At 40.7% G+C, this 22,162-nt stretch overlaps 2 protein-coding genes across 7 annotated transcripts in view; one reads left to right on the top strand and one right to left on the bottom strand.

Annotated features, from left to right (window-relative positions):
* The first annotated feature begins 3,719 nt into the window (after positions 1-3,719).
* On the top strand, positions 3,720-15,429 carry Cct8 (chaperonin containing TCP1 subunit 8). Its single transcript, NM_001105897.2, has 15 exons — positions 3,720-3,906; positions 5,305-5,395; positions 5,959-6,038; positions 7,790-7,939; positions 8,678-8,858; positions 8,963-9,024; positions 10,467-10,604; positions 11,358-11,536; positions 12,170-12,236; positions 12,308-12,395; positions 12,478-12,593; positions 12,953-13,024; positions 13,111-13,275; positions 13,535-13,654; positions 14,605-15,429. The coding sequence occupies exons 1-15, from the start codon at positions 3,847-3,849 to the stop codon at positions 14,680-14,682; spliced, it is 1,647 nt and encodes a 548-aa protein (NP_001099367.2). The 5' UTR covers positions 3,720-3,846; the 3' UTR covers positions 14,683-15,429.
* The window catches only part of Usp16 (ubiquitin specific peptidase 16), a 30,142-nt gene continuing 23,235 nt past the window's right edge, over positions 15,256-22,162 (bottom strand). For 3 of the 6 annotated variants that reach the window (XM_063270433.1, XM_063270434.1, XM_063270435.1), the window contains 4 exons: positions 20,881-21,547; positions 19,628-19,722; positions 18,778-18,864; positions 15,445-15,907 (listed from right to left, as the gene is read on the bottom strand). In XM_063270433.1, the coding sequence (XP_063126503.1) occupies positions 15,524-15,907; positions 18,778-18,864; positions 19,628-19,722; positions 20,881-21,547 (1,233 nt within the window). In that variant the 3' untranslated portion in view covers positions 15,445-15,523. Of the gene's footprint in view, positions 15,908-18,777; positions 18,865-19,627; positions 19,723-20,880; positions 21,548-22,162 lie in introns of all 6 variants that reach the window. The other 3 variants (NM_001100501.1, XM_006248015.4, XR_010055944.1) reach the window with 3 other exon arrangements.

Genomic DNA, 22,162 nt, shown 5'->3' with positions numbered 1-22,162 from the left:
AATGACAATGGCTAATAAGCATTCGAAGCATCAAGCATCCTTGGCAGCTCGATCACAGAAATAAACACTGCCTCATGGGCTGAGTACCTCAAAGCAACTATGGACAAGCTGGGCATGGGACATATGCCTACAAGCCAGCCTTTGGGGGCTGAAGAGGGAGAACCACAAGCTCCAGGTGAGCTGAGGTTATATATTATAACCTTGTCTCCAAAACCCAAGGGCTGGGCTGTAGCTCAGTGGTTAAACACTTAGCACTTACAAGCCCTGGATTTGCAAGAGGACAGGGGTAGGGTATGGGGCAGGGGGTGGTTGCAGGGTTGGAGAGATGGCTCAGTGGTTAGTTAGAGCTAAGGCGAGGGGATGGAAGTGGGAAGGGTGGGGGCTGAGAGGGGAGGAGAGTGGGGAGGGGAGGGTTGGAGAGATGGCTCAGTGGTTAGTCCGAGAGCTAAGAGTGAAAAATCTCTGGATGCCATGTGCTGCCTCCTTGTTCAGTGACAAATTTGTAATTTTGCCTTTGGATCAAACCAGGCATCAAGGTCTTATTCTTTAGGGAATTAAATTTGACAAATTGTCCTTTAAAAAATAATTTATTTGTAATGTATATGGGCATTTTGCTGGCATGTACATCTATGCACTACATGTGTGCAGTGCTCGTGGAGGATAGACGAGGGCATCCGGTCCTCTGGGACTGGAGTCAAAGACACTTGATAGTGGCCAAATGGGTGCTGAGAAGTGAGCCTAGGTTCTCTGCAAGAGCAACAATTGCCACAAGTGCTCTTAACTGCTGAACTCTAGGCTGCAAGTTACCTCTTTTTTTCTAGCATATCTTATAATGTGGAAAATTAAGAGATAAACTAAAGGGCCTGGAGAGATTGCTTAATCCAAGAAAGCTGGAGGGCCTAGGTTCACTGTACATATCTCAGGGCTGAAGACAGGAAGACAGGAAAATCCCCAGGGTTCACTGGTTAATTGTCAAGTTCTAGGGCAGTGAGAGACCCTATCTCAAAGAACAAAATGGACAACTCCCAAGGAATTGTACCTGAGGATGACTTCTGGCTTTCACATATACACACATTCACCCGAAAACACACACACACACACACACACACACACACACACACACACAGAGTAAAAAAAAAGTGGACCATTGTCTTCTGTATGCCTGGTTTTGTGGTGTCAACCATTTTATTACATGGCTCTTTTCTTATATGATCGATAGGAAAATGTGTTTCATTATTCAACCAACTTTTTTAAAAAACATTTTTATGTATATGAGTATTCTTCAGACACACCCAGAAGAGGGCATATTCAGATGTCATTAAAATAAAATTTAAAAATACCTAGAGGGTCACTAGAATTCTCCTGCTCACTAGTTGGTGCACATGAATAGTCCTGGTTTATTTCCCTCCTTCCTTTCCAGTGCTAGAGACGCAACCCAGGTTTTTTGTTTGTTTGTTTTAGATTTATTTACTTATTTTATGTACATGAATACACTGTAACTGTCTTCCGACACACCGAAAGACAGCACCGGATCCCATTGCAGATGGTTGTGAGCTACCATGTGGTTGCTGGGATTTGAACTCAGGACCTGTGAAAGAGCAGTCAGGGCTCTTAATCACTGGGCCATCTCTCCAGCCTCCAACTAGCCTACTTTTTTACATAATCCAAGACCACCGGCCCAGAGATGGCACCATCCAGCATGGGCTGAATGCCTCCTACCCACCATGGATCACTAAATGAGAAAATGCCTCACAGTTGGATCTCATGGAGGCATTTCCTCAGCTGAGGCTCCTTCCTCTCTGATGATGGTAACTTGCATCAAATTGACATACAAAACCAGCCAGTACATACAGTTTAACCCAAATTACGCAAAATTAACAAACCTTCATTTAAAAGGAATAACTGGCAATTAAAATCTAATTCCTTGATGAGTTAAATGGATTTTAATTCTTTCCATTTCCACAAGTACAAAGCCAACTTTTACTGTAAACTTTTAATGAAAATGTATCAGTTGTCTTGAACTCAAGTTTAGTTTTTCAGGGTCTAGTTAGCAAATTTTGCCAAGATTTAATTCCTCATAGTTACTTTTTTTTTTTTTTCCTATTCTTTTTTCGGAGCTGGGGACCGAACCCAGGGCCTTGCGCTTGCTAGGCAAGCGCTCTACCACTGAGCCAAATCCCCAACCCCTCATAGTTACTTTTAACAAGCCAGGTATAATTTTACGTCTCTTTTCACTTTTATCCATAAATGGTGCTCTCTGAGAAAATGGGTTTTTGGGTTTTTTTAGCTGGTCCATGAGCAGGAGAAAATCTTAGACCGTCATACTGCTCAGGTCGCATGTACTTCACAGTCATAGAATCCGCATAGAGGTTTAAAATGATTGATTGTTTGTTACTGTGTACTGTAGTAATCAACTATTGTTTATATTATAAATCAAACTACTAAACATAAATATTAAAACAGAACAGTGAACATTAGAGGGTAACATAATATCATTGAAAATATCTTTTTTTTAAGGAGTGACATTTACAAGTTTTTTTTCCCAAATATTTTATATGTGGCTTAATGGAAGACAAAAGGTATAAGAGGCTCCTTGTTCTTTTCACATTCATACTGTGAAATACTGAACGCCCTGTAGGCCTTCAGAACGCCCCACAGGAAGAGAGGAGTCTCCTCTGTATTAGTATGGAAATACTTCCATAGTAATGGACCCTGAGAGTGTTGGAGAGCCTCAGAGGTGTCCAAACAAGTCTTTGAGAACCACTGACCTTTTGCACTGTCTTCCAATACAGATGGCTCACTTACCTTGTCGTCTTAGGTGACAAGAAAGTATTATTTTTATGGTTACATATTTTAAATGCTTATTAGAAAAAAATTGCAACTGATCATACACTTGAAATTATGAATCTGTCCCAATTTAAAGAAAACTTTAATTTCTGTATGTCCAAAGACTCACCAAAATGTTTCGTAGTTTTCTGCAAGGGCGGGAGATGCTTCCATTTTTTGTATTTTTTTATTGTAAGACTTTTACCTTCTCTGTGAAACGGTTCTATTTACATTAACTCCGTCGATTTGGAAAGATATAGCAGTGGCATGTGGGGGAGTAGAGGGGATTTTTTTTTTATACATACAAAGGGTTAAATATGCACACTTTGCAATCTGTCAACCTGAGGTAGAAATCATCCTTCAATATTTATTGGCTCGGTGACCTCTGGTGTATCACTTAAATTGTGGATGTCAATATTCAGTCTTACATTTGACCAGTAACAAAGATAACTACACTTAAGCAAACCACTTAGATCTGCCACACACGTGCACTCCACAAGTTGCAACCCTCGTTACTATTTCAGTTATCACCTTCGAATCTTCAGGGCTTCCTACAGTGCCCAACGGACACACGGAGGACCACCATTGGTAGTTTGCAAGGACGAGGGCAGGTGAGCATAGAGAAGAAAAGGCTACCTTGTCCCGGTGCTAGATCTGCAGGAGTAGTGCAAATGAAGGTTAATAAGTGGGGTGCCCACCTCAGAAATGTCACAAGCCAAACCTTCCAACCAGAGTTTGCTAATTAACTTAGGACAAGGGACACGAATCAGGCCTGCGAACCGAGATCGGCCTAATCGTTCGATTTAATCGGAGATCGGCAGATTGGGTCTGTCTGCTGGAACCTCTCTATGGAGCTCACTCTCGTTCTCGCGATACTTCAGATGAGATGATGGGTGAAGGGGCGGGGCGACCGGCCATAGAAGACCGTGAGGCAGCGCAAAGGCACCTTCCCAGCAGGCTTTGCGCGGGGCACCTTGCTTCCTTGGAGCGAGCGCGTGAGCGGTTGATTGCGGGCTAGCCATGGCGCTTCACGTCCCCAAGGCCCCGGGCTTTGCCCAGATGCTCAAAGATGGAGCAAAAGTAGGTGGCATAGAGAGTTTGTGCGGTGGGAGGGCGGGCCCGCGCTGTGGCGCCCGCGAAAGGCCTGCAAACGTGCGACCGCGCCGCGATCCGGGATAGAGAAGGTTCTAGAAAGGGAGCTGTGCTCTGGATGCCCGGTCGCTGAAACCCGTGGGCATTTCTGTTATTGCCCCAGCGAGGTTGGCCGGAGGGAACAGGACAAGGCTAGGGGTTTGCGTCCCAGCTCTGCATGTGTCCGTGGGATGGAGCCCAGGGGCCCCGCCCTTAACGGGAGCTGGCGATGCAGTTAATGAGTTTGGACAGAATTGATAACCGGTTGTTTTGGGGTCCGGACTTGTAGGGTGGAAGTGACAGGAGTCCGGCATAGTAACCTTTGAGCCTGCTCTTGGTTGCTTCCTTCCAAAAGGTAATCATGGACCATCCAGAGACATCCAATCCCAACTGTTTTACTGAAAACCCACCTCTGGAAGTTGTGTTTCCTTTATCTTTTCTGAATTGAGGAGACCGAGCCAAAGGCTGTTACTGTCTTTTCATCCTGACTGTCCGATTTCGTAGCCTACAGGATAAGTGAAGCCCCAGGACAGGTCAAATAGTGTTATCCCTTAGAACACAGTTTCAGGAGTGTTTTTATTTTATTTATTTATTTATTTATTTATTTATTTTTGTCAACGGTCACACTGCTTATGGAGTGATTTGTCTCGAGATGCTCAAGCTACCAGAAAACTTTGCTTTGACTTCCATATTTCTGGAACTTGTAGAAAAAGATAAATGCATTGAATTTAAGGTCTTCGGGGAAATAGAGGGTCCTTAACAGTTTAGAGGGCTAGCTTCTCTTTGTAGTGATAAGTTGGCACACTAAATGGATGTCAGGATTTAATGTAAGTTAGTAAGTTCTGGAAATGATACTGCTTCCCATTTGAGGGGTCTTTTTCTCCTTCACTCAGACTGAGGAAATGATATTTAAAGGATTTCTCTGGAAGGCTAGCACTTAAGCACAGAGATACTGTATGTAAATCAGTACTGAGGGGACCATGATGAAGATACATTTAAGTCCCCTCCAAAAGATTTCAGGTTAAAGGCTAGTACTAATAGGTTGGGATTGTAGATTAATGGTGGATTGCGTTTTTGTGTTCAATCCCTGGGTAAAGGCGGGGAGAAGAACAGTTGTTAATTAGCTAGGTGAGTCTAAATAACCTGCCAAGTAGGAGCTGCCAATCACCCCATTATTTTACAGGTAGAAAGTGATTGGGCACAATGGCAAGTTAGGGGTAAACTGAGGCTGTTGAGACCCCATCTGAAGGATGCCTATGTGATCCTGGCTGTTTCTTAGAAGCATAATTAGCAGAGGTATCTGAAGATTCTTCATTACCATATTTAAGCAGACGTTTTCTCTTGCAGCATTTCTCAGGATTAGAAGAGGCTGTGTATAGAAATATACAGGCTTGCAAGGAGCTGGCCCAGACCACCCGTACAGCATATGGACCAAATGGTAATGGCCAAATTCAGGCTGGGAAAGATGTGCCGTGATTGTTAGCTGCCTCGTTTCGTCCTGTGGGCGTTACTGTATAGTGCAGGTCTTACACACAGTTTTATAGTTGGTGGCATGATGTGCTTCTAACTTTTAGTTAGAAATTCAGCTTTCTGGAAAAAGAGAAATTAAAACCGATACTATTATCCTCTTAGGTCAAAGGAAAATTCAGCGTGCTCACTATTGGCACCTCCCTTTATTATGGAAAGGGCTGAGCAGTTGGAACAAAACAACATAGTATAAGACAACACTTCTTACCTTTAACCACCAGCTGAATTAAAGACACACACAAGGAGATGAAGGATAAAACCAAGTGTGCTTCTAAGCGTACTGTTTTTGTATGTGTTAATTCCTGTGTATTGAGCACTGCTTACATGCTAAGCATGTGGGTGTTTACTCAGGGAAAGGCCATGGGTTTGTGATACAGATCTAAAACAGTATTATTTCTGCCCATGTTTTCTTGGGTTATGTGGGGGAATATTTGGATAGTAATGGATTCTTTTCTCTTTGCAACTGTTTCTGAGGAATGAATAAAATGGTGATTAATCGCCTGGAGAAGTTGTTTGTGACCAACGATGCAGCGACTATTTTAAGAGAGCTAGAAGTAAGTATTGCTTTAAAACCATGAAAACCCATGACAAACATAGTTGAAACTGTATTTCAGTTTAGATGAAAAAAGGCCATTACTTCAAGTTTATCGTGAAGGGTTATGTGACCTAGTTTCTAGATTTGCCATTTTGGGTTGTGGAGTATTGGTCTGATGATCAAATTTATTATTCTATAGATTGGTTTTAATATGAATTCTCCAGTGATATAAAAATAGCTGGTAAATAACAATGCATTTTCCTTTTTTCCTGAAGTTTTATTGTCCAAGAGGGTATAGAACAGATACTTAGAGCAGAGATGAGAGGAATGTAATACCCATTTCTCGTCCTATTAGACCCTATAGTTTAGTATTGGAGAAGAATATAATCTGTGTTTTAAAGAAAATGAAGTCACATTTCTATAACATATTAAAATGCTAACTAAAAATTTAGCTTCACAGAATATTTGTGGAGGAATGTTTTTGTGGTAAACGAAATGAGGACTGGAGTTGAGAGTGCATACTGCTCTTGTGGTTCAGATCCCACAGCATGCAGCTCACAGCCTGGAATCCTAGCTCAGAGGGACCCACCACCCTCTTACAGTCCTCAGCACCTATATTCACACATAGCCACACGCAAAAATAAAAATAACCCTTCAAAACCTGTATACTGTCAGAATAACAGAGCTGCAGTGTGGGCTTAGAGGGTGAATTAGTGATTTGTAAACGTGGCCTGGGGAGGTAGCGCTGTAATGTAGTACTTGACTAGCAAGCACTAAGCCCCACTACGTTCTGTCCCCATTACTGAACATTTGCATTGAAGAGTGTCTATAAAATTAATTCCTAAGAACTTGAGGATTTTGTGGCTTTTTAAAAATACTTTCAGGCTTGGGGTGTAGTTCAGTTTGTAGGTGCTTGTCTAGGGTTTGATTTGCAATACTGTGTAAACTTGTATAAACGTGTGACAGCTTCTGCCTGTGATCCCAGCACTCAGGAGATGGAGGAGGACAAAAGGATCATAACTTCAAAGTCATCCTCAGCTATAGTCTAAGCTGCATGTACTATCTCAAAAGAGAAAAAAGGGAAGTCATAGGTTCCTTTGGATTTTTTTTTTTTTTTAAACAGGAGCATGTTTAGAAATGTAAGTGATACTGAGACTCTGGTCTGTTTTATTTCTTCTAAAAACTTTTGTTTTCGAGACAAGGTTTTTGTGTTCCTGGATGTCGTGAACTGGCTCTGTAGACCAGGCTGGCTTGGAACTCCAGAGATCCCCTCCTGCCTTTGCCTCCTGAATGCTGGGATTAAAGGTGTGCACCAACAGGCCTGGCAAACTATTTTTTAACCATTAAAAAGTTAGTATGTGGAGAAAATTGGTGAGACCAGTGTATCAGATGTTAGGATGGAGAAAATAAAGGGTGACGCTAAAGTTTTATGCCAAGTGTTTGAGAAGATGACAATTGATAGGTGTCACCACACCAGCTTCTCTTCTAAAGACTTCAAAATTGCTGAGTTTAACAGTTGCAAATGCTTTATTTTCTCAGTTAGGTATGAATATGGTACTTTTGTGGAGCTGTGTATAATGGGCGGCTATCAGAAGGATGCTTTGAAATGATTTCATTTGTACTGGTGAATTTGTGCTGAGAAACCATAGTTTAACATTCGAAACTATAATGAACTGGTCAGGTAATATTTACCTGCCATCAAGGAAATGAAGGACTTTTTGTTACTCCAAGTATAAGAATTTGTCACTTGATAACCCCCCTCTGTATCAGGTGCAGCATCCTGCTGCCAAGATGATTGTGATGGCCTCTCATATGCAAGAACAAGAGGTTGGCGATGGCACAAACTTTGTTCTGGTATTCGCTGGCGCTCTTCTGGAACTAGCTGAAGAACTTCTGAGGATTGGCCTGTCAGTATCAGAGGCAAGTGTTCATCTTTTACTTTAATTATATTTGATACCTTGTGTGTTTTTGCTTAAAGCTTAAGATTCAGAACTAGGTGGGTAACAGCACTCATGGGCAAGCACAGGGACCCGTGTTCAAATCCCTAGAACCCATGTAGTGCTCAGGTATACCTGTAATCCCACACTAGGAGGAGTGAAGACAGGAGCATCACAGGCACCTGCTGACCAGATTGAGAGAGTTGTCAGAGGGAATGTGTTAGATAGCAGGACACCTGATACCTACCTGTAGCCACCGTACATGTACATCATGGGCACACTTGCATATTCATATAACGCTATGCGTTATAGTCCTGTGTGTACAGTTACCATGCACAAGTGAACGATTTTTAAGTAAACTTTAAACCTCCTCAGTAAAGCTAATGTTGAGTAGCTTACGCTGCTAGGCATTGGCCATTGCTTCACATGAGTGTGTCCTCAAAAGATTCTAATAGCTAAGCTTTCTTAAAGTCATTCTGTTTCATAGGAAGGTAGAGATTTGAAATTAAATTGCTCAAGGTCCTATAAGTGGTAAGTGCTAGAATAAGGGTCGACGTTTGTGTTGTCGTCAGAGCTGTGTAGTCCATAGCTATTGGCTCTACCATGCATTTCTCTAAACACTTGCTATTTTATGTTGAAAATAATCCGTATTTGTTGGATTACCAGAATAAAGTCATATCAAAATTATGTCTACCAAAACTTATTTTTCTTCATGGTTTAGGTAATAACAGGGTATGAAATAGCTTGCAAAAAAGCTCATGAGATTCTTCCTGATTTGGTGTGTTGTTCTGCCAAAAACCTGCGAGATGTTGATGAGGTGTCGTCGCTGCTGCGCACCTCCATAATGAGTAAGCAGTACGGCAGCGAGGAGTTTCTGGCCAAGCTCATTTCTCAGGCGTGTGGTGAGTAATAGTAGGTAACAAAACAATCCAACCACATTATCTAATGTCACTGAGATGTCTCTGTCTTTTCTGTAGTCTAAAAATACATTTCATTTTCTTAACAGTATCTATTTTTCCTGATTCTGGCAATTTCAATGTTGATAACATCAGAGTATGTAAGATTCTGGTAAGTTTCAAAAACTACATTACCATATCCCAGTAGATCTTAGTAAGAGGCATTGTCTTTGCATTCCTGGGGATTTGAACTAGAGCCTGAGCATGCCAGGAAAGCACTCCACATGGAGGTGCACTCCCACTCCAAGGTCAGTCATTTTCCCTATTCCCCGGCTTCAGGATTGTTCTGCTCTTTTCTTAAGACTTAATTCATGTGCAGGTATTTTGCCTGCATTTATGTCTTTGTATCATGTACATGCACTTGTATGGAGGCTGGAGAGGGCATCATATCCCCTGGAACTGAAGATACAGATGGTTTTGAGTTATCTTTTGGTGCTGGAATCAAATCTGGTTCCTCTGGAAAAGCATCCAGTTCTAACCACTGAGCCATCTGTGTGCCCATAAATTTTATCCTATGTTTTATTTTAGATTTACTGCTTCTGTCTTAAAGCTGTTTTGTTGTTGCTCTTTCATAATTCTGTGACTACTATGAATAATGATGTAAATATCTGCTACAAACTCCCAAAGGGGTTGTGGCCCATAGCTTGAGAACTGCTGTTGCTCCTGGTTAGAAGTATAATTTCTTGTGAAGTCATTATTTCCCTCTGATACTTAGGGGTTAGAATAATGTAAAGAATGGGGCCAGAGAGACGGCTCCCCTTTGAAATCATCTTTGTCTATTCTTCCTGTAGTACTAGCAATTCTACTTGGTGTATTAGTGCCGGGTTCTTGGTGATGAGGCACATAAGTGACTTGACTGCTGTCTGCCTACCCTTGCTTTTCTCAGCTGCTGAAGCACGCTCCTTCCATAACAGTGGTAATTTTGTAGTGCTTCCAGCCATGAGAAGAGTGGCTTGTTATGCCAACCATCTGATCATAGGAGCCTTGGTATATAACTTTACTTTAAAACTTAACTCCAATGACAGTGTTGGTGTGTTCCAATCTTACTACTTTGTGGGTCCCCCGCCCCCCGCTTTATTCCCCCACTTTTTATCCCCTATCACTAGATAGGAAAGGAGAGAGATCCTTGAATCTAATTTCTTCCTTGCTTGTATAGGTCTTTGGTACTTTGTGGGTCTTCCCCCACTCCCCACTTCACCCCCATCACTAGAAAGGAGATAAAGGATAGAAGGGAGAGAGAGAGATCCTTGAATTTGATTTCTTCTTTGAGCACATCTACTAACAACCCATAACCGACCTCCAACCCCCTTTATCAGGTCTCTAACTTTTTTGGCTGGGAGGGGCTCTAGCCTTCATACACCCTCTGAAAAGTTTTCAGTATTCAGAACATCACACAGTCACAGAAACAACCTACAACAGGCAAAAACCATGCCTCTACTAGAGGCAAATCAGTCAGCTAACATGAAGCAGCCCCACAAAGTATAGACTATTTTCTCTGTTACTTAAAGAACCCCGTATTTCCGATTTCTCACTACATTGAGTTTGATTCCTTAGGGCTCTGGTGTTTATTCATCCTCAGTATTACATGGCATGGTTTTTAAGAAGGAAACGGAAGGCGATGTGACATCTGTCAAAGATGCAAAAATAGCCGTGTACTCTTGTCCCTTTGATGGCATGATAACAGAGACAAAGGTATGTGATTTGAAATGGACATTTGGGTTGCTTTTCCATTAAGTTGGGGGTGGGGCTTGCTCTTAAGCAAATTGAAGATTACAGTTTGTTTCTTCAGACCACGAGTGTTTGCTTAAGCTACCAAATACTGGACTAAAACACTTTGTGGTGGCAGTATTTCTGTTCATAATTATAGCTCTTTGTCAATACTCCATGCAGCTTGTATGTTCATGAAACCACTTTTAGTGAATGTTGACATGCTCTTACGCCCTTAGGAATACTAATCAATTAGAACATGATAAACCAGTCTTTAAAGCTACATACATACTGTAGATTCATCAGCAGTAGATCCATGGCAAACAATCGTGGCAGACTCAAGTTGTTGGTTTTACAGAATTGAAGGGAGGAGAATGGTTGTGTAGTCCATGCTTCAAGGGAAATGTGAGGAGAAGTTGTTTTGGTGACACTCGTTGATATTTGAAAGAACGATGTATCTGCCTAACATCTCTAAAGGAGACATGTCCCTGCCACATTGCAAAAGGCATTGGCTTTGACACATGGGAGTGTAGGAACAAACTGAGGGTCATACTTTTATGTTTTAGAGGTTTATACACGAGGATCCTCAAAAAATGTGTGTATTTTGCTTCATAATGAAACATTTATTTCCATGTTTTCTCTCAGATCTCTAAGTGATTGGGTAAAACCTTATCTTACAATTTTTGAACACCAAAATTGTGAAAGGTTTTAAAGGGAGAGATTTTGCTTGCTTTTCAGGGAACTGTGCTGATTAAGACTGCTGAAGAACTGATGAACTTTAGTAAAGGAGAAGAGAATCTTATGGATGCACAAGTGAAAGCCATTGCAGGCACTGGTGCAAATGTCATAGTGACAGGCGGCAAAGTGGCAGATATGGCTCTTCATTATGCTAACAAGTACAATATCATGCTGGTGAGGTAAGAGCTACATTCTGTAAACAGTACTATAAATGCTCTAAGTAAACTTGGCATTTAAGCAGTTGGGGTCCAAGGAGCAGTGAGTAGATGTTACTTGAGCAAGAAGGAAAAAACATTCTGGGCAAAGGAATAGCTTAAGGGTTAAGATGTGAACTTAATTGCTTGTCAGCTAGAGTGCGAATCAAGAAAAATGCCATTTCATTGTCTGAGACAAATTCTTGCTATATAGCCCTGGCTGGGCTGGAACTCACTATGTATATTCAGTTCTGTCTGTGTCTCCTCCCAAGTGCTAAGGTTAAAAGTGTGTGCTGTTGCACTGGCCTCAGTTTTTCTATCTGTGGGTGCCATACACTTCCAGCTAGTTTTTTACAAAGTCAGTATCAGCTTCTTGGCTTCCTAATTCAGTGCAATAAAGACATGTTCAGTTTGAATAGGGTGAAAGAATAATTCTTACTGGTATTATTTTTGAGACAGCCTTGGCTGGCCATGTAGACTAGCCTGGCCTTGAAATCAAAGAGATCTGCTGGTCTGGCTGCTGGGATTAAAGGTGTATGTCACCTTGTCCTTTTATTTTGCTATTCTCTACATTTTATGTTGGGAGTAAATCAAATTGCATATTTTTTCTTTTTGAAGACTGAACTCAAAGTGGGATCTCAGACGACTCTGTAAAACAGTTGGTGCCACAGCTCTTCCAAAATTGGTATGTATTTTGGAAAACAAAGGATGGGTGAATACATTTGGATTTTTACTACAAGGATCGTTTTCTTGTAGACTCCTCCCGTCCTAGAAGAAATGGGACATTGTGACAGTGTTTACCTCTCAGAAGTTGGAGATACCCAGGTGGTTGTTTTTAAGCATGGTAGGTAGTAATGGTAAGGTGTGTTTTATACAATTAAGAGTTTTGTTTTCTCTCATTTAATCCACAAATTATTTATTGGCAGAAAAAGAAGATGGTGCCATTTCTACCATAGTTCTTCGAGGTTCTACAGACAATCTGATGGATGATATAGAAAGGGCAGTAGATGACGGAGTTAATACTTTCAAAGTTCTCACAAGGGTCAGTATTTGCAATTTCAGAAATTGTGATTTCTTGAAAACAGTTGGTAGACTCAAACATGAGAACCTCAAGATAGGTGGTTTAATAGCCTGTCAGTTGCTGATGAATGCTACCTTCAAACACTAGTGTACAAGCTAAACATAACAAAGGTATTCCAGAGTATGGACTGTCTACCACTGCTGAAGCACTATCAATGCTATATTTATATTAATGGGTTCCTAGTCTCCATGTTTGAAAATTTGATGTAGTCCCTTAAAAGCGTATACTTAAATTTTGCATAGTGGTGCCTGCTGAAAAGCTATAGTCTAAAGAAATATTCCACTGTAGTGTTTTTGCTTTTCCATTTTGTTTTTAAATAGGATAAGCGTCTTGTACCTGGAGGTGGAGCTACAGAAATCGAATTGGCCAAACAAATCACATCATATGGAGAAGTACAAGTTTTTTCTATATAATTTGCCTTTCTGACCATTTCTTAAAAAAAAAAAAAAAAAGTATTGACGAACCCATTTTGTTTTAGACGTGTCCTGGTCTTGAACAGTATGCTATTAAGAAATTCGCTGAAGCATTTGAAGCTATTCCACGGGCACTGGCAGAAAATTCTGGCGTCAAGGCCAATGAAGTTATCTCTAAACTCTATTCAGTACACCAAGAAGGAAACAAAAATGTGGGGTTGGATATTGAGGTATTAAAATGTTACTCTTTTTGTGAATATACATTTTAAACGGAAGTGCAGTGTGCGTAAAAGAGGAATTGGTACAAAATAGAGGTTTGATTTTTACAAGTAGTTCTCGTAATAATCTGATAGAGGAAATCTTAGTTACCGACAGACAGCTTTGCAGTGAGGGTATATAAGCACTACTTAGATTATCAGCTTTGTAAGTTTTCTGTGTTGAGTATAAGCTTTCACATGTAAAAAAACTAACTTAGGTTTGTTTTAACAGGCTGAAGTTCCTGCTGTAAAGGATATGTTAGAAGCCAGTATTTTAGATACTTACTTGGGAAAATACTGGGCTATTAAACTGGCCACTAATGCTGCAGTCACTGTACTTAGAGTGGATCAGGTGAGTGAAATGAAAATGTAATCTTTATAGAGTGGTGGCACGTGGGAAGCAGAAGCAAGTACACTTCTTTAATCCTAGCACCAGGAGGCAAAAGCAAATGGATCTGGGTTCCAAGCCATCCTGCTCTACAGAGCAAGACCTTGGCTTAAAAATGAGTTGACTGGGGTTGGGGATTTAGCTCAGTGGTAGAGCGCTTGCCTAGGAAGTGCAAGGCCCTGGGTTCAGTCCCCAGCTCTGAAAAAAAGAACCGAAAAAAAAAAAAAAAAAGAGTTGACTTTTCAGGCTAGGGAGATGCTCAGATGGGAAAGCTTGCCCTGAAAGCATGAGGGCCAGAGTCACAGGCATGCTATGCATCTATAACCTCACTGATTGGCCTAGAAGGGCTACAAACAGGCAAATCCCACAGACTCAGCACTGGATAGACAGTACAGTCCAGCTAAAATGGCAAACTTTTCCATAATACAGCACTCCTGAGAGTAATCTGGAGATTATGGCTGGCTCACATTTAAAAAAAAAAAATGGCAGTTTTCAAATTAGCAAAGACCATTTAGACATGGGGGTTAGAGGCTTGGAACCTCCTTGTACAAACGTTCTAGAGAATAAATTTAATGTGGTATGAATATAGGGTGCACAAAGGAAATGCAGATGGCAAGTAAAGCCCTGAGGCTGATTATTATAAGCACTGTTGATATGAAGTCAGGTGAAGTCCCTAGTTAGTTGTTTCTAGAGGTGAGAAGGCCAGGGGATGTTTCTCTACTTTGATGAAGTGTAGGTTGAGACACCAGGAATGTTCATGGCTCAAAGTCACAATATTCCTTTTTTTTTTTTTTCCACTATTAAAATGAAGACTGTTGATAATTAATGTGGTTTTTCTCCACAGGTAGAAATTTAATTGCTAACACAAAATGGTCTTTGAGTTTATTGTATTTAACATGGTTTTTGTTATTTAGATCATCATGGCAAAACCAGCTGGTGGGCCCAAGCCTCCAAGTGGGAAGAAAGACTGGGATGATGACCAAAATGACTGAGGAACTTTGTCATGGTGAAGAGTTGTGTTTGTAGAGTAGAACTTGCCCAATGTTTTCTTACTTTTCTTAAAGTATTTGTGTTTGTTCTCTGCTGGGTGGTACAATAAACGTGTTACTGTTCTGGCCATCTGATTAACTACTGCTTGTGTCAATGTCAAGTTACTCACATGACTGTTCTCATTATAGATCTGGACTGCTTCTAAAAGCAAACTGCTATGACCATACCATGTATCTATGTTGGCAGTTGCATTCTACAAGGGACAGACAGTTTGAATAGTTGTAACAGAGACCTAAGAGGCTAGAAATCGTTTCTCATTTCCAAAGTTATTTTTCCAATCCCAGTCTGGATTTAAGCTCCAGTAACCTGATACAGTGGCTTATAAATTGGTTTGTCACCATGCCAAAGTTCATAAGCTTTTCAATAATCACTGGCTGACTTTTCACAAGGTTTTGCAGCATAATGTCTAGAGTCACACTGACACCAGGACTTCACATCGCTTCCAGCACTACAGTAGTGAAACATGATGCTGCCAGTAGGGTTACAGTAATAACTTAAAAATTTAATAAAGCACGTTTTGGGAATATCACTTTATTGATGTGTCAAGAACTACCACCCAGTCAGTTTAGTTATTCAAATCTTTCCTAAAGTTGAAACTAGAAAGAGTAAAAACCAGTATGCTAATACAAAAACTGCTGTAAGTTAATTTTGTCTGTATTTAAATAAACATGATTTTTTTCTGTCATTTACTTAGGTGAACATAATTTATAGTTTAACTTTTTATTGTTATAATAGCCAGTATAAAAGCCATAGGCGTATTTCCAGAGAAAACACTTCTTGTCATCACAGTATTCTCTCATAAAATAGGAGATAAGCTTGTGAGTTCAGTACTTTAGTTATAGGCACCGCTTGCACGTGTGTGTCGCTGATGTGAAACCACTGCCCTTTGGTTGACTCCATTTCACAATCTGCCAGGAAACAAAACAAAAGGAAAGAGTCAGGTTTCTTTGGGGGGTGGGGAAGGCTTTGGCATAATATGCAAAATGTCTGGATTATGTAAGATAATTTACCTTGCGGAATGTCACCATGAAGAACAAGATTAGAGAGATGACAGCTTGCAGTTCTTTCCTTTGCGTAGGCAGTGTAATGCCCTGACCTCATAGTGCCACTGTGTTCCACAACTCCATATAAGGAATACAGCACTCTTGTACTTTCCTCAGCAACGTTCTTAAAAAAATAAAAAAGCAAGAATATAATCCAATGTTACTGTCCCATTTACACAGTTGTCTGTGGTAAAACGTGTTCACAGCGTGTCACACCACCTGTCTTCTTAGCCCACAGAGATAATTTATTTCACCTTTATCAAAGTTGCCGTTGATTATTCATGGTGCAAAAACATGGTTAAATGAACAGTTAGATTTGCCAGTTAAAGGCCTCAAGGAAGTAAGTACCTTTATATCTTGGCCATCCTGGTTCTACCACAGTATAAACCTTGTAAGGCTAATATTTAGGTTGTACTTTAAACTACTTGGATTTTGTACATTCCCACCCAGAGTGAAGGCTGCTGAAGACCCTAGGTACCACAGCTCTTGTAACAAATGCATTCCCTCAAGCAGGGACCACTTTCCTTTGTGCTCTTACTGTTTTTGAACAATCCTACTCTGCCCTCTTGGGTAAATTGTGCCTCCACATTCTCTGGATTTTGTTTACATTGCCCCAGAGAGGTATGTGCACTAGTGATTCACATGGGTTTCCAGTGCCATTGCTTTTCAGCCATAATGGACTGGATTTTAAAATCTTAACCCAGTCCAGTATTCTTTTCCTCTCTTCAACTATGGTGTGCTCTTTAATCTCAGTTAAATTCAGTCTTGATTCTCAAGCCTTGGTCTCTTGGGTGTGAGGCTTGTATATCAAAGATACCTGAATTCACTACATCCAAAGCTGACCCCAGTCCTTCTAGCCTGTTTCCTGTACTTCCTATCCTTTTGGGGTTTTTGAGAGACAGTTTGTGTAGCCCTGGGTATCTTGGAACTCACTCTAGATGGGGCCGGTCTCAAACTCTAGAGCTAAGTCTGCCTCTGCCTCTGCCTCTGGGGTGCTAGGATTTAAGGCATCATGCCTGGCCCTATCTCTAGGGCACTCCATGTGTCCATCTAGTCACTCAAGCCTAGATCCAGAAATCCTCAACTGCCCTGCTCAACATCCACTTAAAGGACTCTGCCTCCCTTTCTAGTACCAAACAAGTCTCTTAGGTTTAACTTGGAGAAAACATTTCTTCCTTCCCCTTCTACCTGCCTAAGCTTCATGGCTTTATGGAGTTAAAGTGATTCAGTTCCCTCATTTGCTGCCTTTCCCGTCTCCTCAGATCCAGCTCCCACACTAAAGCAAATAGTCTAGATAACACTCACGTGGGACTGGGTCAAGAAATTGCTGTACCATTCTTCTGTGGCTTACAATTTCATACCTAATAAGGTCAAGTTCCTTGGCATGAACCTCCTCATTCCTATCTTCTTTGGCTTGAAATCCCTGTTTCCTTCTGTGAGCTATAGAACTACTGCTAGTCTCAAGTACTATTTCATATCACAACGTTCCTTTACCTGCTATTGTTTTTAAAACTGGATTCATCACACTATGTTCTTTAAGTGCTTAGGCATGCTCTACTTGGTATGGCCTTCAGAAACACAAACATGCAGAACTTCATAGACTGTATCTGCTCCAGGTATACCTATCTTAACATTAACATATTAAACTGAGACTAGTAATATATCTGCTCAATTTTTTTGTGTGCCCTCAACGTATCAAGACAAGCTCTACCATATAAGAAGTCAAACTAATTTTGTCTGTATGGTGGTTTGAATGAGAATGCCCCTTGTAGGCTCATGTGGTCAAATATTTGGTTTCCAGTTGGTGAAACTTTGGAAAGGATTAGAATGTGTGGTCTTCTTGAAAGGGTGTTTGCAGCGCCCAAAAATCCACTTCATTCCTCGTTATTTGTCTTCCGCATGGTTGCCTCAGTTTATGAGCTCTCAGCCAGGCCTGCCTGCTATATTCCTGACCATGATATGATGATCATAGAGTCTAACCTGAAACTTTAAGTCCCAAATAAACACTTTTTTTATACATTTACTTGATCATGGTGTGTTATATCAATTGAAAAGTCACTAAGAAAATCTCAAATAACCTAATCTTCAAAATGACTTATCATAGATTTTGAAATTATAACGGTGTGATGGTTTGTATATGCTCAGCCCAGGAAGTGGCACTATTAAGAGGTGTTGGAGTGGGTGTGGCTTTGTTGGAGTAGGTGTGTCACTATGGGTATGGGCTTTAAGACCCTCATCCTTGGGTCATGATGAGTCAGCAATTAAGAGCACTGACTGCTCTTCCAGAGATCCTGACTTCAATTCCCAGCAACCACATGGTGGCTCACAACCTGTGATGGGATCTGACACCCTCTTCTGGTGTGTCTGAAGACAGCTACAGTGTACTCACATACATAAATAATTCTTAAAAAAAAAAAAAAAAAAAAAAAAGACCCTCATCCTAGCTGCCTGGAAGCAGTCTTCCACTAGCAGCCTTTAGATGAAGATGTAGAACTCTCAGCTCTCCCTGCATCATCATGCCTGCCTGGATGCTGCCATTATGATAATAGACCGAACCCCAGAACCTGTAAGCCACAATTAAATGTCCTTATAAGAGTTGCCTTGTTCACGGTGACTGATCACAGCAGCAAAACCCTAACTAAGACAAAAGGTATAATCAAAAGTCCCACTCTAGGGGCTGGAGAGATGGTTCAGTGGTTAAGAGCACTGACTGCTCTTGTCAAGGTCCTGAGTTCAAATCCCAGCAACCACATGGTGGCTCACCACCATCTGTAATGGGATCTGATGCCCTCTATATAATAAATAAATAAATCTTTAAAAAAAAAAAAGTCCCACTCTAAAATAATTCTAGACAATCACTTTTATCACTAAGCTACATTCCAGCCCTTCTTCAAAAAATTATATTAATTTCATATTTAATGTAAAATACTGGAGGAGTATTCGATAGGTTATGACTTCAATTTCCTTTAAAAAAAACAAAACACTTTTACCTACCTTACATTTAAGGGTACAAAAAGGAGCCAAATCTAAGATTTCCGGAAACTTTATGTGTTTGTTAACTTTGCGTAGGTTAAAACCAGCCTAAAAAAAGAAAGAGAGGATTACAGGTTGAGTTCTTTTCCTGGAAAAGCTATACAGATTGTCCCTTCCAATGCACAAAGAACTCTCAACACATCCAGCACCGGTCACCTTTCTACGGAGACTTTTTCCTCCTTGTCTTGTTTCTGGCTAGTTTAGATTTTTCCTTAAGTACACTACCAAAAAGTGCTCTGGTGAGATTTCCCTGATTCTGCCTTAGTCCTCCCAAATGCCCAATTGGGTCAGAGATTTGGAGTTCCTAAAATTCAGCAATAGCAGAATGTCCTCCTTGAATCGGTTTTCAGCACATATTCTAACCATGCTTACACAACTGCCAGTAAGACCCAACCAACTGGACAAGCCAGTACTTGACCAAAACGAGGGAAAATGTCTATAAAATTCTGCAGAATTTCAAAGTTGTAGTAATATATCAAATGTTCCAGAAAATATGACCAGTCACAAAATTATGAAAATCTGATGTATGTCTTTTTAAGCAAGTCATTAAAAAATAAGATATACTACATAAACATTTTAGCAGTAAACTAGTGTTTTTCTAATCTGAAATTAAACTTTGAGTAAGATACTACAAATCATAAGTTCTAGAAACCAGGACTGTCTAAATTCCTCCACTTTGACAAACTTACATTTATTTCTCTTCTAAATTTCCCACTTTTTTTGAAATCAGAATTAAGAAAAAGCAGAAACAAATTCAGAAGAGAATAAAGTAGTTTTACATACTTAAACAGATTTGGGGTTATGAGGGTACCTGCTGAAATCTCTTTAAATGAAGAGTGAGTACAGGAGGAGCAAGGGAAACCAGCATCTGCTTCTTGGCATTGGTGTAAACATGTTTCCTTTCACCTACAAAACACTTTGTTATAAAAGTATCTAAACCTCTAAAACCAAGATTAACACGCTTCAGCAGAGACTGTGGTAATATTGGTGTTTTTATTAACCAAGACGCAAAATCAAGGACATTTTCTCAGTATAAATTGAAGAATGTCAAAAACACATGAAGAATGTAAGCAACATTAAGTTTTATTAGGGTTGGAACTTAAGTGTTCCAGATCATCAAATCATTTATAAAAACCTATAAGGAATGTTTTGAGGAGGGGAGAGACATGGTCACACATGCCTATAATCCCAGTACTTGAGAGGTAGGGGCAGGAGGATGGCAAGTTTGAGAACAGCATTCTTTAAAAAGGCTTAAAGTACAACTTACTACCAAAATGCACAAGGCCCTAGGCTCAGCCCTAGGCTCAATCCCAGACATTTTAAGGTATCTTTGAGAACTGTTACATCGGCAAGATGGTCTGGAGGTGTTTGGTTATCTCCCGTCATAAAAGATGACCAAAACGAGAAGAAGCATATTTGCTCAGAGACTATCAGAAACAGTAGGTCTGTGGATTTTGGCTTGCTTGCCACTGTCTGCTCTAAAATGAAATCCCTAAATGCAGCATCACTTAGTCTTTGTATTATTTTACACGTAAAGAAATGGCTTTAGAATGCTTCAACTCCAGTGAAAATCTTCAACAGTCTGACGCCCTCCCCCTTAGCCCAATCCCGCTTAGTCAAACGTGAAGAACACGGGCAAGACAAGGGGACATTGTATTATCAGTATCTCTGTTCCACATTTCAGGGAGACAGAAGCAAGCCGTCTGCTCTGGGTGTGTCACGTAAGTACACTGAAAACTTTAAGCGTGACTTCCTGGTGCTAAGGAGATGAGGGCCATCACAAATGCTGACAAGGATATGCGGATGCAGAGAATCAGTTTCTGTCAGGGTGTTCTGACAGCGGTCCAGTGTGAAATTCACCGTTAGACAGCAACCCCTCTTTGCTCTCAGGGTACCAGTGTACTAGCCGTGCTGGTGCAGTTTTTTTCTTTCTGCTAACACATTTACAAGCAAAATGGCACTACTGACTCTCTAAACCCGGATGTGAAGATAATTCACAAGGATCCTAACTGTAAAATACTCACTTAAATATCTATTTTTACAACAAGAAAAACAACTAAATACCTTTTATATTTGCCTTTGGTCCATTACACTGCCGTCTTGTGCACACTTCACAAAGCAGTTTATTTGCATCTTGAAGTTTCTCATTGCGGGTGAACTGATACAAACAATGTTGGATTGAACACTCATCAGTACTAAAAGCTTCCCGGTTTGCAAGGGTACAGAAAGCAGTTTCTGGGTCCTCATTCATGACCTCATACACCTTTAACGCAGGAGAATGGCTGTCATTCAGAATCTCTATACTTATTTCATCAGGATCAACAGCAGCATTCAAAGTAAGGTTTTTTAAACCATTGGTAATGTCTAGCTCTCCACTGGTCCTTTCTTCCAGGAAGGCACCATTTAAATCTCTAGGACACTCAGGAGCAGAAGTCAAACTCCCCAGATCACTCTCGGTGCTGACACTTTTCACCTCCGGGTGCTCTGGGCATTTCCGCTCATCGGCAGCGCTTTCTATCATTTCCTCTTGGCCATTCACATCTTTCTGATTAGCACAGAGCTCTGTCTGTGTGAGCTCCTCTTGAGAGCCACGGTTGAACTCAGTATCCACTTCCCCTTCTCCCGGAAGTGCCGTCTCAGCTTCATGGTCATTGTCTTCAGTGTAGTTAGTGGTGCAGATCTCGTTGAAGTGAAGAAACCTTTCTTGAATTTTTTGTTGCCTTCGTTGGTTCTAAGTAAAGAGTATAGATAAAGAGAGAAAAAAAGGAGGACAGAGAAAAAGAAACAGTACACAGATCACATCAGATTTTGTTGCTTTTCAAATAAATCATTTCATAAGGAGTGTTCACTCTCAAATTCTGATTTTAAAAATTCCTTTATTATCAGAGTTCAAATAAATTATGACAGAAAGTTCTTTAAATGGAATCAAGAATAATCACTTCATCAAAACATTGGACTACTGTGGAAATAGTATGAGTTGCTGTCTATTCCTGAGTTCTATGATTTGGAACTGAGCAGCCAATATTAGACAAAGTGGTGGTTTGAACAAAATTGGCCTCATGGGTCTTGGAGGAGTTACATTACTGGAGGCAGACACTGAGGTTTTCAAGGCCTATGCCGTTCCCAGTGCTCTTTCTCTGCTGCATGGTTGTAGCTCTGGACTTGGCAGTGGTGGTGCACACTTTAACCCAGTAATCAGGAGGCAGAGGCAGGCAGGTCTCTGTGAGTTCAAGGGCAGCCTGGTCTACACAGAGAGACCCTATCTTGAAAAGCAAAACAAAATGAAGAGGTGAGTCCTGCGTTGTTCTTTGTCATCTGGACACTAACCCTCTAAAAAAGTATACAC

The sequence above is a fragment of the Rattus norvegicus genome, chromosome 11, assembly GCF_036323735.1.
Source record: "Rattus norvegicus strain BN/NHsdMcwi chromosome 11, GRCr8, whole genome shotgun sequence".
Taxonomy (NCBI): domain Eukaryota; kingdom Metazoa; phylum Chordata; class Mammalia; order Rodentia; family Muridae; genus Rattus; species Rattus norvegicus.
Note: the sequence above shows the minus strand (reverse complement) of the source record. Positions and strands in the feature narration are given on the sequence as shown.